The sequence below is a fragment of the Solanum dulcamara genome, chromosome 11, assembly GCF_947179165.1.
Source record: "Solanum dulcamara chromosome 11, daSolDulc1.2, whole genome shotgun sequence".
In the NCBI taxonomy this organism is placed as follows: Eukaryota; Viridiplantae; Streptophyta; class Magnoliopsida; order Solanales; family Solanaceae; genus Solanum; species Solanum dulcamara.
This window is the reverse complement of record NC_077247.1, coordinates 48,334,470-48,351,170: the sequence shown is the minus strand read 5'-3', so window position 1 is coordinate 48,351,170 and position 16,701 is coordinate 48,334,470. Positions and strand designations below refer to the sequence as shown.

The 16,701-nt window shown below is 28.6% G+C and overlaps 1 protein-coding gene across 1 annotated transcript; it reads right to left on the bottom strand.

Moving 5' to 3' along the window:
- Nucleotides 1-343: 343 nt before the first annotated feature.
- LOC129875070 (polyphenol oxidase, chloroplastic-like) lies at nt 344-2,778 on the bottom strand. The gene is made up of 2 exons (XM_055950499.1): nt 2,265-2,778; nt 344-2,026 (listed from the first exon to the last, which is right to left on the bottom strand). Exons 1-2 carry the CDS (start codon nt 2,686-2,688, stop codon nt 555-557), a joined length of 1,896 nt encoding a protein of 631 aa, XP_055806474.1. The 5' UTR covers nt 2,689-2,778; the 3' UTR covers nt 344-554.
- Between the last annotated feature and the right edge of the window lie 13,923 nt (nt 2,779-16,701).

Sequence of the window (16,701 nt, the reverse complement as noted above, 5' to 3'; positions counted from 1 at the left end):
GTTGCGGGGCGAATTTATATGTTAAAATGTCTAATGAACACGTTAATTTGTGGTTTCTTTTATTATAATTTAGGTATGTTATGTATTTAGTTTTTAAAATTGATATAATATTATATTTGTTAGCACTTTGCTATAAAAAAAAATTACTAAATAGTGCACTTAATTAAATATTATGCTATTTACGTTAAAGATTGGAGATCAATTCTCATAGTTCACTTTTTATAATAAGTAGTGCACACATATTTTAAATTTTTTAGATATTACTTGATCCTTAACCTAGCACACCCCCTCAAAGAAAATAGTTTCTCTCTTTTTTTTTCCTCGTCAAAATTAGACAAACGAGTGCATAATAAAAATATCCAACCACTTTTTCTTCCTTTATTCCATGCAAAGAGTTGATTACAATAGACATAAATCAGAAACACCGTGTGTCCACGAATTACACTGTCCAATGCAACATTAATCAGAAACAGTGGGATACTAATTAAAGAAAATACATCAAGAAAAATGCTTAATTATTTGAGGAAATGAAATGATTAATTAAAATTAAGTTTCTAATCCTCAAGGACAATCTTTACGCCACCAATTTTAACAGCACCAGAACCATTCTTGGGTACAAAAGTCACCAACACATTCTCATCATTTTCAGCATCCAAATCTTCCAATAACTCAGTTATAGCTAATTTTAGCTTCGTTTTACGTTTCGAATTCTTCTCACCCTTACCATGACTATGATGAGGTACATTCACAAAACTTCCAGCAAACTCAGCATTTTCTGGTGATATCAATGTCTCATCTTCATCATTAATCAACACATCAAACTTAACAAAAACATCAGTCTCCACTTCAAGCCCTTCAACAACTAAAATCTCTTCTTTCTCATTTTTCTCCTTCTTGTTCCTCTTTTTCTTATTTGGCCTTTTCACCATGACTTTTATCACATGGTCAAGTTTCGTTGGGAATATTTCTTTTGGTCTTGGAAAAGTAATAACATTATCATCAGCTGCTCTAGCTTCAACGAGCCTCCTTACGCTACTCAGCGCCCTTGATACCCTAGGCGTTGGACGCGAATTTATCCATTGATTCGTTACATTTTGATAAACGTATCCAAGTTTGCTTGAATCCAACACATCGCTAACCCTAATACGTACCATTTGTGCTTTTTCGTCGTAAAATAAAAATGAAGTGTTGAGAAAATCGGGGTCGGCGAAGTCTTGACGTCTACCACCTAGGGTTTTCCAGACACTCCATAATCTATCGATATTCGAATGATGAGCATAGAAAATAGGGTCTCTAGCAGCTGAATAAAAATCTCCCATGTTTTCAAAATTAGCTTGGGTTCTATCACCGGTCCAAATATGAACCGCACCATGAGCCATGTTCTCGAGGGACCCACCTCCACCGGGCAAACCACCAGCGCGGTAAGGGTCCCCGAGGAAAGTCTCGGAAGTTCTTCCTAGAGATACCATTTGCCTATACATGTTTGTGAGATTTTGAGAAGTTTGTTGAGCGTTACTTATGTTAGAATCGGTACCATTGAAGTCCAGATCGACCATGATAGGAGGCTGATGCCTCCGATCTCTTAGTTGATCGTATAGAGAAGAAGTAGTGTTTGTGTACATTCCTGGAATGCGCATGCCATCAGGATGATCCCAATTCCAAAATGGCATCGCGAAGGTGGGATCGTTGATTAAACTTCCCAAGATTCTTTCGAAGAAATAGAGATAACAACGATGAAATGGAAGAAAAATCCAAGAGGAATGAACTTGGAGCTCCGAATTTGGGAAACCTAGTTGGTCATAAGCACCATCGCAATAAGCACAATGAACATTTGCTTGTTGCTTGAAGCTACGTGGATCATCGTCCGGAAGTTGTTTCATCAGCTGAATAGCTCTGTTGAATTTCTCTATATAGGCGTTATCCACGGAATGAGCAGCTGGACGAGTACGGAGTGTGGGGGATGATGGAAGCTGGAAGTCGATGATATTCCCCGTCATCGGAGGACAACAATTGACCCGTGCTGCACCTGTTAAAATAATTAAGATGAAATGACTTTAAGCTACGTGTGAAAATAACATTTCTTAAAAAGATATTGTTCCTATATTATTTTAGAAAAAGAAAGAAAGAAAAAACTCTTTAGATATAAACAAAGCCTAGCCAAATTAACTTACTTCATATAGAAAGTCTAAATTAAACATGTTCGTTTAAATTTTTGTGCGATAATCGGACTTATATATTTTACAAACTATCTAACAATAGCGCACCTGGTGGCAAGTCTGCGGGGCCACATTTGGTAACGTCAGGTCCGTCCACCGGAGCCGCGAACGCCAAAGGAAGACCACCAACAAGAGTAGAAGCACCATAAAGACCTCCTAATCCAAGTAGCACGTTTCTTCTATCGATCATATTGCTTGAAGAATAGCTACTTTTTTTAGAAATGTCAATAGGTGAGTTATGCTCATGATTATTATCATCTATGGTTTTGCATGAGACTTGGAAATTACGATGGCCATTATACTTTATAATTGAGGAAATTTTCGATGTCTTTGCAAAGAAAGGAGAAGAAGAATGCAAGTTGGAAAAAGTGGTGGTGGTTGAAGAAGAGAGAGTATTGGTGGTGGGGAGTGGAATGGAAGACATTTTTTTTTGCTTGTTTGAGGTGTACTCATGAACATCTAGGGCAAGCATTTATATAGAATATGGAGCATGCTAAGGGTGCTTTTCTTCGTAATTAACTTGTGGGTAAGAATAAAGAAATACTAACTAGGAAAAAATCATAACGATCTATATTTCTTCGAGTAAACAATTCAACATTCAAGTACATCAGTTTTTTTATAGCATTAGTGTTAATATTAGATCACGGGCCCTTTCTCGAACCCTGCATATAGCAAAAGCTTAAATGCACCGAGCTGCCCTTTGAGTGTTAATATTAGATCAAATCTAAAAAGTACGTACATACATTAATACTCAATTTTGCAAAAGACTTCACAGCAAAGCCGTCGTTGCTTAAAAATAAAAAATATTAATAGAGTTTAGATATAGCTGATTAGTTTAATGACTTTCAACTATTATCTACCGTGTCAAAATTTTTAATTTGCTTAGACTTTTCAAAAATAAAAATAAATTGCTTAGTTTAAAGAAAACGAATAACTTTCAACAATTGTCTGCCGTGTCAAAATTTAATTTGCTTATACTTTTAATTTTTGATTTACAAGTTGGAATGCAATCTCAAGAGGAGGCAGCTGATGAAGCTTCAAAGCCTGAATATATTATTCAACATCATGTAGTAGATATTGATTTGCCAATATTATATATACTATAGCTCAAGAGGTATATATTCAAATCACATAAATGGAAATTAACAAATACTCCATCTATTCCATATTAACTGAATTTTTAAGATAATACACATATATTAGGAGAAGTATTCAAGGACAAAATTTGAACCATATTTTCTTCTATTATCCTTTTATTTAATTAGCCTCATAAAGATGATTAAATATGAAATCATAAATACAAATAATCCCTTATTGAAGTATAATTTTGTAAGTAGTGTAGTTTAACTCCTAGAAAATTATAAAACTTCATTAATGGAAAGAATAAACATGAAAAAAAAATTAAAATATTTTTCTTAAACTTACAATTAAACTAGAATAATGAAAAAAATCCTAAAAATTCAGTTAATATAGATTATGGAATAAAAGGAGTAACTAATATATCAGGTTTACATTATTTTCCGGGTTTCGCTAATTAAAAAAGGCAAGACGTGCAGCCTTAACGAGACATCAACCGATCATTACAGCGGTGAAAATAAAATTGGGATAGTTTAATTAATTATTTTAATGACACAATCTAATTTACAAAGCTATCCTTATCTTTCTCCAATAATGTCCCACACTAGTAAATTAGATGCAATTAATTAATTATTCCATCCGTTCTAATTTAGTTGTTATGTTGCGTTTTTCGAAAGTCAATTTGATTAATTTTTAAAGTTAAATTATATTACTCTAACTCAATATTATAAGTAAAAAAAATAGATATTCAAAAACTATACGAAAAGTACTATAAATTATAATTTTTTTTATCAATATGATAAAAAATATATTTTAAAATATTAATTAAAGTTCATATAATTTAACTCTAAAAAAAATGACAACTAAAATGCACAGAGGGAGAAGGAGTAATAATTAGGGGCGGCTGTTAAAAATCAAAACTCTAACAGAAAAACTACTAATAGATTTCAAAAAAATAATTATGCCTTAACTTATTAAATATTTTTTTTATTAAATTGTTTATTATTACTAAGGATAAATTAATAAAAAATTATGAGATTTTAAAACTTTTGGAACTCGTAATTTATCAAAAGTTTCTCTCACCGTCTATATTTAACATGGCACATTGTCCATGTTGATTTGTCTATGTTTGATTGTGTAATTCCTTTATGCATAAATTGAGATTCACATAAAAGGTAATTCCACCGTATGTGTTTGATTTAGCATTATAGGATAAGAGGCGATAAATAAAATAATTTTATTATATCATCTTTAATTATTTTAAGTCATCTAAATATTGAAAAGGAACACTAACACTTAATAGTAAAGGGTAAAATAAGTATAAATTGATGTAAATAATAGTTTGATTTTTTAAAAAATAAACAAATAAAAATGGATATTTATTTTTAATATATTAAATAAGTAAAAATAAACGACCGGAATGAAGCCGATCATTCTAAATAATTTATCCTATATGCAAAGCTTTATCGAATTTAAACACGAAAACAAGTAGGTAATGGTGGTTTTCAAGTTGCACTAGTTTTTTAATTGCGTGTTCATGATGATATCTACGATATAAATTAGTATTGCTTTCTTCAGCTCAATCGATGTTTTCTCGTTGTTCTAAAAATGACCCCATATTAATTATATGGAGATGTAATTATAATATTCGTAACCTGACATTTCCTAAGACTGGAAAATTAACACGGGCAGAAAGAAAAATAGAAGAGGAAAGGAAATTAAACAAGAAAAGAAAAAGACAAGAGAATGATGCAAGAAAAAAATGAAAGAAAAAATTTGCAAGTATTTATATCATAATTTCAAATTAATACGTGGATTTGCCTCTACATGTAACTACTCGTGGTACATGAATATTTGGTGATCGTAAAAGTAAGGCAAACAACTTAATTCTACTAACATATGTTAAACCACATATACAATAAAAAAAAATATTTATACCATCAATATACAGTATAAGTTGAATCCGCAAAGAAAATACCAAAAAAATAAGTAGATAACCTAAAAAGCAAACTAATCGAAAAGAGCTTAGACCAAATTGTCAATGCCAAAGGTTGCGTTTACAAAAGCATTACCATTATCTTTTCAAACACTTAGAATTGCGAAGTTGTTATTAATTATTATGATTTCTATTTTATATAATTAATATATTACAATATAATATATAGTTGATGGAAAGCCGAAATGCACGTTATTTCATGGTTTTAGTCAACAAAAACAAACTAAGATTTTGTGATTTACCAACTAATAAATAAATTAAGAAGTTCATCTTCTTCCCACTTGTTTATCTGAAATATTAAAAATACCAATATGATATTGGATAAATAACAGACATCAGATCATGAAAGTTTAATAAAGGTTGAATAACATATAATTGTTCAAATTCTACAATTGTTTATACATTTTTCATTTTTTTAGTTAATCAAAGTGACAGATCATGATGATACTAGCTTTATCTAGTATTCGAGTTTTTTAGTTTTCAACATATTCGAGTTTACACATAATGACAACAGTATCTTCAAAGATGGATATGCTCATAATTCCTCTAAATATATTCATGTAAGGTATTATATTCTCCTTGTTACAATTTAAATATTACGTACGTGCCCTTTTTTTTTGTTATAAAGGCGGAATATTATAAATAATGTCTCGTAATAAAAAATTGGGTCACCGTGGACCGACAAACACTGCTAAAAATTCACTATTCCTTTATTGATTTTTTTTACTGGAAAATGTCCAGTGAATATTACTGTATATATTTGATTGAATTGGTGAGAAAAATGTAGTGTTTTCATACGGAAAAAACTTAGAAAGCTTTTCAATACTTTAATAATAATCGATTTTTTATCATGTGTTTTTATAATGAACTAGTTTGGTAGAAAATAGATGTGTATATCATATTTTATAACATAAATTTTTTATTTGATTCGCGGTGAAAAAAAATATTTGTTTCTAATAGTGAAAGTGTTTAGGTTTAGAACATTATCTATATTATGTTCTTGGTATACTAGGCGATACTTTACCCTTAATTACTTAATTACTTATTCTTCAAATTATTTCTCGAAACTTAAAAATAAACATCAATTAACATTAATATTGTAATAAAATACTCATATCCATTATTATTTTTTGAGAGACATGTAAAATTCAAACTAGACAAGTAAAAAGTGAACAAAGTAAATAGTTCTTAGCTAGCATGTTATTTTGCACCCTTGCGTTACATTTGATCATTGATATCCCAAGTTGCGCCAAGTACCTGCATTCATTTACTATCAATAACTTACACCTAGAGGATTTTCAGCCAAGACAATGAGCACCTAATTAGTACGTTCTTAATTGCTAATTTAAAATGAATGCTTTAACTCAATATTGAAATAGCACTAATCATATAGTTAGTAATCAAGCACATTGATATAATGATATTGTCTAAATTTGAAAGATGATATAGCTTCATTGGTCAGAAGACTTACATCATTTTGAAGATGAAGATTCCTTACCTAATTCTTGTCTTATAATTCCAGGAATTTATCATGTGAAAATTGGCTTTATGAATCTTGCGTTTGCCTAATTTCTCTTCATTGACTTTAATTAGTAACCACTTGGTTGGATTTTACGTGTTGACAATACTTTTAGAACATATCAAATTGTCCAAACTAAATCTAGATTAGTCGGTCACTAGGTTTCAAATATAAAATAATTATATACAAAAATTTCCAATTAAAGAAATAATTATTCTGAGCTGCCTTTAGATTTTAGTCCATTAAGTGTTTTTTACCGGTATGCAAGGGTGTAACACGAATTATTATCACAAACTAATTATAATATTGAACTTATAGTAAAAGAGATCCAAATATATTGTGATATTCAACTATCGCATACACCTGTGTCGTAGGCATAGAAATTAACTACAAGCTCTGCTAGACGCGTGAGAGAGTAAATTTTTTGCCTCATCTGATGACTTCAATGGTAAAAACCATTAAAATTTCCATTTATTTTTATTTTTTCCTCTTCTCAAAATATTTCTCTCTTCATATTTATTCTCCCAAAACTCTTCTCCTCCATCACTTTCAAATTTCTGAGATCTCTCTCTTTGCCATTATTTGTTCTTTTTTTCCGCCTATAATTTCTTTCTTCTTCATCTCTCTAAAATTGCCATTGATGAATTTATGAATTGTAATTATAGGGTTGTTTGTGCACGTGGATGTTCTTCAATTGTGAGAATTTCATGATCAAATAACAATTGCAGATGTAATTAGACTACAACTGATCAAGATTATTTGAGGAAACAAACAAAAATACATATAAGAGAGTGGATAATTATTTACTTACTAAATTTTTTAGGTGGGATCGAAGAAAAATCCATCCGAATTGAGTAAAAGCTTCATCCTAATTTAGTGATTGTACTATCTAAGGAGAAAACATTCAAATAGCTAAGCTAAAAACATTCAAAATTAATCTACGCTTAACTTAGACTATTAGACATCTTAAAAGTGATTATTTGGAGAGATCATTTGGGTAAAAGAGAGACGATTGGGTAATTGGTTGATTTGTGTGAACTAAGGAATTAAATTAAAAGCTTTTGAAAGAGAATAAATATTAAAGAAGGTGGGGTATTATTTATCTATGTGGATATTTACATTGATTGTATTTTCAGCGTGTCATGCGAATATATACACGATTAAAAAATTTATACGTTGCAGGTGTACGCGATAGTTGAATAAACAAATTTCAGGGGTACATAAGACAAGAGATAGTTTAACTGTTCACTATATAAAAAGCTACAAATTTAGGGAAGACTTTAGCTTTTCTGTCTTTTTTTTTGGGGGGTTAAACCACATAGCTAGTTCCTAATTTCCTATTGAAAAAAAAATGTAATATCTCAAAAGGAAGGATTCATATTAGTCATAATTTTATTGCAAATTAGAGTAATAGATTTATTGTGATGAATGCCTAGCCTTGATTAGCTCTAACGATCTATAGCAAATCCTACCATTAATTTTTAGTCATTATCATTACAAATATATTCCCTCCTTCAATGAACCATTATTTCTCATTCAATTTTTTATTATTCCAATATTATATCTCATTCAATTTGACCAAATGCAGCAAATTGATATTCATCTTAGATTATCTTTAGTCGTTTATCAATATTGACATTAAAGATCTGTTTAGAAAGTTACCTTGGTGTAATCACTATGATAGTAATTAACAGCATAGTACTTATACAATCTAGTAATTACGATGATTTATTTGTTTATTACCATGTAATTATAACGTAATTACAAGTGTACTGTTTGGTTACACAAATAAAAGTTAATTATCTAAACTTAAATTCATATTAGACAAATAAAGGCTTTTTTAAATGAAATTAAATTAAATATTTAAGATATATATTGTCTTTTGAAAATATATTAATTAATAAGCATACGTTATTACTAATATTATAAAAAACAATTTATTTATATTTTTTAAATTAGTATATTTTTATTAAATTAATCATAAAAACTAAAAATACATAATTTTTTTGAGCATCATGAAATGCATGTTTGACAAAAAATATTAATATTATAATTAAATATAAGTCATAAAATTATTAAAACATTTGACAAAAAGATAATCTATCAAATCTAACTAAAAAATAAATGACTATCAAGTCAATACTACTAAAATAAATGAAACTGAAAATATAACATAAGTTCTAAATTTAAAATAATTTTTTTAATGTAATACTACTCTTATGTCAAATTTCAACATAACGTACATAAGTATGATTTAAAAGAAAAGAAAACTCTAAGTCTATAACTTTATTCAACAATGACTTCTACTTTAATTTAAAAATTAGAACACTAACAAAATTATGCTAATGAAAAAAATAAACATAGAATTAAAAAAAGGGTAATACGAAAAATTGCATGGAATTACATGAAATAAAAGTTGAGAATGAGAACGAAATGAAATATAAATAATAAAAAATAAAATATATATTTTTAGAAAATATTAGAATAATAAAAATAATAAGAATTTCAAATAGTAATAAAAATAAAAATAGAAATAAAAGTAAAAAAGTAATCAGCTTGTAATTACACCAATTCACAACCTCCCCCTGAGAATTGGAGAGTGTAATTATCCACTGCCAATTACACCCAATTACCTGTTGGTAATGTAATTACATGACCAACCAAACATGTCAGATAGTTAATTATACCTAATTATACCAAATTCAATTATCAGAGTGGCTTTCCAAACAGGCCTAAGTAATTTGTCCATCGGACAATATCTACAAATTGCAAGTTTCTCATTTACAAAGGAACTGTGATTAAAAAAACAATCAAAAAAATCTTCTTATTCTCTTTAGTATTGAGTTATTTATCTTTGTTTAATTTCTGACTCCTAATTTTATACTAGAAGAACTTGTTGAATTCTGAGGGATACATCTACAACGAGTGAAATATTCTTAAGAATAATACCGTGTCAAGAGATTTGGTGATTTTTCAATAGTTTCCAACCGTTTCCAACGTCTTTGAAGTTCTAGGAATATATATGTTTTATACAGCTTGAAGATTATGCAGGAATAAAATCATTACCAAACCAACCTTCTCAAAAAATAAAATCATTACTAATTCAAAATGAATCCTTAGAATTCGAATATTAATGGTACTTCCTTCTTGTCCAAAAAATAATGAGAGCTAGAATCTTGTTTTGTCGAACTTTGAAAATCTAACTTATTTTAAAAAGTCATCTTATTGGAGAAAAAACTTTATCTATTGAATTGTTTTGTCGAATTAATCACTCAAACTTTTTAATCTTTATTCGAACTTGATGTTAAAAATGAGATTACTTCTAATGAACTCTAGAACTACATAAACAAACATAGTAATTGATCAACCAGGGAATACATTTGCATTATAAGGATTCAACTGAGTAAATCAAGCAAACTTAAATTGATGTAACATGATTCTATTCGTATGTCTCTCGTTATTTATTTAATTTTAATTTAGATCATGATCTAAAAATTCTTTTTGATCAAATTGAAAATCTTAGGAGAAATCCATATAATTAAGTGATTTGCAGTATTATTTAAATTTTGACCTTGTTAAAAAAAAGGTGGCAAAAAATAATATTTTTCATTAAAATTAGGGACCAAATCCTGACAAGTTATCATAATTTCATATTTGTTATTGGACAACACTCATAACATGTATGTTATGGTGATCGTTCAGCAAAATAATCTATTCCCCATAATACAGAAAACATGGACTAAATTTAAATAATAGCCTATTCAAGGGGACATTTGCATAAATCAATCCTTAGCAAAGCTGTCTGCAATTATATTCACGAATTTATGCCGGGTATTCTTAGGAAACACACCCATTTAAATTTATTATCTTGTTAACAAAAGTTTAAGAGATTAAGATTCTTGCCAAACTTATAACTAGGATGGTTTGGGTAAAAATCGATTCAAATTGAAAAATCAAATTAAACCGATTAAATAAATCATTTTTTTATTTGATTTGGTTTGATTTTACATTTTTAAAAACAAATAATATTTGGTTTGGTTTTAGTTTTGTTCAAAAAAATTGAAGAAAGAACCGAACCAAACTGACAAATTATATACAAATTTTTTATAATTATATATACATAATATATTATTTCTTATAAACACTTTTTTATATAAAAAATGCAACACGTTAATTTAAAATAGTAAGGTATGATGTGTCTTTTATTTGTACAACCATATCATTAGCTTATGCATTATTCGGTAAGTTTATATTATTTAGTACATTGACTTAACTGACAATATAAGCAGAAAGTTAAACACAATTAACATTCTAGTATAAGAATTATAAGAACCAAAATGGCACGAAGACCATTTTTTTGGAATGAATTATGGTCTTTTTTTTCTCTTTTGAATAAATCAGTTCTTTTATTTTCGTGTATGATTAATAACCGAATAACCGAATCAAACCAAATCGAAACCGATAACAACCAAAATGATGGATGTATATTTAATTTGATTTGGTTTGATTTTAATAATTTTAAAACTGATTAAATTGATTTGATTTTGTTTTTCACCAATAACCGACCCGTGAAGACTCTGCTTATAACTAAAATGGGATTTGATTTTCATAAAAAAAATAAAGTAAAACTTATTTTAAAATGATATAGCATTTAAAATATTAAGCCTAAAAAAATATTCAAACAACATTAAAATTGTGTAAAACTAAGATACGACTAAAAATAAGGTACTTACACCAGGAAATGGCTGCTTCTCCCCTTCTTCTCATTGTTTATTTGTGATTGTAATTGTGAGGATAATGTTCCATTAGGTTTATATTGTATATCTTTGATGATTCGAATTGATTTGGCTGTAAAAAATTGAGGAACACCATTGTTGAACTTTTTGTGCTTAAAAAATTAATTTGTTGAAGAAGAGAATGTAGGTTTATTATTTTGTGAATGTTTAGTATTGTTTTAATGATTGAAAATTAATTGTTGGGATTAATATTAGAAGGTTGTATTAAAATTAATTATTGAGATTAATATTAGAAGGTTGTATTAAAATTATTTGTTGGGATTAATATTAAAAGGCTATATTAAATTTGAAGTTATTCAGGGTTAATGTAATTTGGATTGACTTTAAAATAAAAATGTGTTAGTTATAAATTCCAGACTACATGTTATGATGATCGTCAAGAGATTTTGGCACAACTCTTAATTGATGTCCAAAATTTCAGTCACAAATGATGAACGAAATATTCACCATCGACATTTATGGCCAAGATTCCAACAATCACCATAACATGTTTCGAAAAATCTTCCCTAAAATCATAGAAGAATTTCTGACAACTCATCAAGATTTTTTTTCAAAAAGATTATTTTTTTAATAGATCATCTTTACATGTTGTGAGTCTTTCCCAATAACAAATATGATATCTTGATGACTTATTTTGTTCCTAATTTTAATGAAAAGATTATACTTGCAACTTATTTTTTTTAACAAGAAGCACCCTAAGATGCTATTCGTGCAAATCACCTAATTATATTGGACTCTCAGTCACAATAACAAATTATGAATTGGACCTCGATACTACTACTTTCTCCGTACTACTCCAAAGGCACAAAAAAATCATTCATTGCTTTTTTCTATCATCCTAACGGAATATTACATTACACTATAAATTTGAGTTCAAAATATTTTGTCATTGGTTGTGTATATTTTTTCCCGTATACGTGTACTTGGTTCGAATTGAAAGCATATATTCTAGTCGATTGGGTCATGTAAGAAATGGGTTTTGCCCGATGTGGTGTTTTATACTTATTACTTCATCAATAAAGTACCAAAATTTAACCCCCCAAAAAAAACACGTATTTGTTTCAATCGAATCCATTGAGCTATCATCTTGTATTTGATATATTTAACACATGTGAGACCTTGAATTTTTTATATCTCAAATTTAAACATCTCTGACTTAGAGTTGAGTTATAGCTCTTCGGTAGAGTTATAATTTTGTATCTGATAGATTTAAAGTTTGACTCTCAGACGTATCTATTTTTCAGAAAAGGGTGGGGTGGAGTGGAGGGGAGGGGCGAGTTACATATTTGACTTGTATATTGTATATTAATATACATAAAATATATATTTATTGACTACTATATTTATAGACGGCTATTTATATTAATTTCTCAAACTTTTTTTCCTTCAAAAATCTCATCTCCCCCATCCCGAAAAACATAGGAAAAAAAAAACCTTTAACACAGTTAATTTCCAACTATGTAGTAATTCAGAATAATCAAATTAGCAAACATTACATGGTGGAATAGTTTGTGCGTGTAATGAAAACAAATCTGGTATGTTTTATGTTGGGCTAAACCAGCAATCCTTAGACTTATAAACTACTTTTTCTAATCGTGACGCGTGGTATAGACCAATAAGGCCCATCTTGGTTGTCTTGCTTGTTTATCTCTTTAGCCTCTCTTTTGTTTTTGATGATATAAGACACATTTAATTCTTCTTTATCAGAAAGTAAGTTTGAGCCTTGATGATGTGACGATAGCAGATATTTCGTAGAATTACTCACATATGTATAAATTGATTTAGATACTATATTTGTAAAAAATGCAATTTTATTAGGAAAATGAACTCATAAAAATAGTCTCTACAAGTTTTATGTGGAACTTGCACAGAGAATTATCCTATGTTTCTTTGCTTTTAATTGTTGTTAATTAATAACATCTAGGATGTTCACTACTTTTATCATTTGTGGTTTTAGATATGCACATGATTTTTAATAAAACAAAGGAAACGATATGTTCGGGATTCGGGAGTTGGATCTCGAATTGAGCTCGGAAGTCGGGTTTCGATTTAAGCATCAGGAGTCAGATCTCGGATTAATATCGAAAATAGATACCTGAGTCTTAATATTAAGGTGGAAAGTTGAGTTATCCTACTTTTGAGCGGTAAGTCATTTTTCTTAAATTTGAAGAAAATAAACTAACTTAAAAAATATTTTTAAAAACACTTAAACCAGCTAAACATGAAAAAAAATTGAATATGTTTTTCAGAAAAAAAAACAACCTATTTGCATAGACAAACCTCTAAACTTTACTTTCAAAGGAAAGGAACCAAAAATAATGATTTCAACTGAACTTATTAACTGGAACAAGTTATGCCCCAATATTAGAGTAGCAAAGGAGTTATTAACAAAAAATATTTTGCATTTAAGATTTAAATGGGGGGGGGGGGGGAATAGTTAAATTTCATATAGAATCATTTTGTAACACACTTTTATTTTTGTTGTTGTTGCTAATGTGTGATGTTAGTGCTTGGCTAAAGATTGCACTAACAAAGTCACACAAACAAATGACAAATTGTGTTATCGTGAGTGTAATGATAATGAATTATATGACAATTTTGCTTTTATTTTAAAATTAATTTGTAGAAATAAAAAACACATTAAACGTCACAATTCACAATCTGTTATCAACCAAGTAAATTGGTTGTCCACTTCACAATGGTGGATAGTCTATTTATTTTTTAAGTGGGTAAATTGCCCACTAATATTTCCCTTCACTTGTATATATGGCTATAAATATAGCCTTCTTTATATTCTCTTGCTCTTCTTCCTTTATAAAATTGTCAAATTAGTTAGTTTATAATACGTTATCAGCACGAAACTCTAATTTTTTAGAAAATTAACTTTTATAGCAGGTATATCTACTAAAGAAATTTAATTTTTAAGTTGTCTTTGTTACTTTCAAATTAATTTTCATCATGTCAAACTTATCAAAATTGGAATTTGTGGCACTTGATATTTTTGGCAAAAATTATTTGTCATGGGTACTTGATGCTGAAATCCACCTTACCGCTAAGGATCTTGGTGATGCTATAATTGAAGAAAATACAACATCAAGTCAGGATAAAGCAAAGATTATGATTTTCCTTCGTCATCATCTAGATGAAAGCCTGAAAATGGAATACTTGACAGTGAAAGATCCACTTGAATTGTGAAAAGACTTAAAAGGGGGGTATGACCACCTCAGGGCAAAGATATTGTCAAGGGCTCGTTATGAGTGGATGCACTTACGGTTTCAAGATTTTAAAACTGTAATTGAATATAATTCTGTTGTATTTAGAATAACTTCCCAATTAAAATTCTGTGGGAAAACTATAAATGATGAGGACATGTTAGAAAAGACACTAACTATTTTTCATGTCTCTAATGTAATATTACAACAACAATACCTTGAAAAGGGTTTTTAAAAATACCCTGAATTGATCTCATGCCTTGTGGTGGCTCAGCAACATAATGCCCTTTTAATGAAAAATCATGAAGCCCATCCCACTATAACTGCTTTGTTACCGGAGGCAAATATGGTAAAAGCACATGGTCGACTTGAAAGAAGACAAAATAAAAATCATGGCCACAATAATGTGCGTGGACGTGACAATGCCAGAAGACGATATAATAATCGTCGTGGTGGTGGTCAACATAAAAGGGAGAACAATATCAGTTCTCAAAATGACCATTCAAAAAATAACTGTCATCGTTGTGGCATGAAAGGCCACTGAAAAAATGAATGTCGAACGCTTGAGCATTTTGTAAGACATTATCAAAATTCTTTCAAAAGAAAGGCAAATAGAGGTGGTGCCTCTTCTTCAAATGCTCGGATAGAGTCATACTTGGCGTTCAAAAATAATGTTGAGGCAAGGCCTTTGCATAATTATAATATTAAAGCAAATCTGGCTTTGAGGAATGATGATTTTAATGACCTCAATGATATTACTCATTTGGAGTTTGAATTTTTTTTTAAGGATCTTAATTGATGTTTAATTTCATGTTTTTCAATATGTTGTCATTTTTATGTACTTTGAATTATCGTATTTTTACGTTTATGTATTTGAAAAAAAAAAATTAGGGCCACATTTTTATGATAATTGTATATTGTTTATTACATTATGCTATTTTACAATGTTGTAATTAATTACAATTGGTATGCTATTATTTAATCTTAATATCAGACTGTTACTAAAAATAATATTCGCTTTATTTAATATCATTATACTAATTATTTATTCTTATTAATGTTTTAGACATTAATATTATATAATGATTGTATTATTTTTGTCAATAAACAAATTAGCTTTACATGATGAATAATATTATATTAATATTTTATAATTTTATTTATTTTATATTTGTTTTTAATACTTATGTTTAATATTTATTTAAGGTTAATATGTATATCTTGCCATAAACATTTTGAATTCTAAGTTCATTAAACTAATCCACTAGTAAATTATTAATATAAAATTATGTTTATTATTAACGTGTCACACCTCAGTTTGTTAATTCTTATTCTAATAATTTGGTACGTTAGGTTCATATTATCAACCATTTTTATGTGTTTCAAATTCATTACAATATAATTCCATAAACTAAATTATTGTAACATTCATCATAATTGAATCATATAATTTTTTAAATTCTAAATTATCATAATTTAACTTTTAAGAAAAAGAGGGTACTTATGTTTTTCTAGCAATATTGTTACTTATTTTATTTTTTATAATGCATTTTTATTTTATGAAGATAAATAAATTTCTCAGACTTCAATTGGATTCAAGATGAATAATGGAGATATGCGCCTTTTGAATAGTGCCACAACTCATACGATATTAAAAAAAAGAAATATTTCTGTCATTTGATTATGAAAAAGGCCTATGTCAATACAATATCTGATAGTACGAAATTGATTGAAGGCTCTGGAAAAGTGGCCTTATTACTACCTGGAGGAATGATATTGGTAATTGATAATGCATTTTATTGTAGTAAGTCTCAAAGAAACTTGTTAAGTTTCAAGATTATTCGCCAAAATGGCTACCATATTCAGACTGCAAATGAAAAAAAGG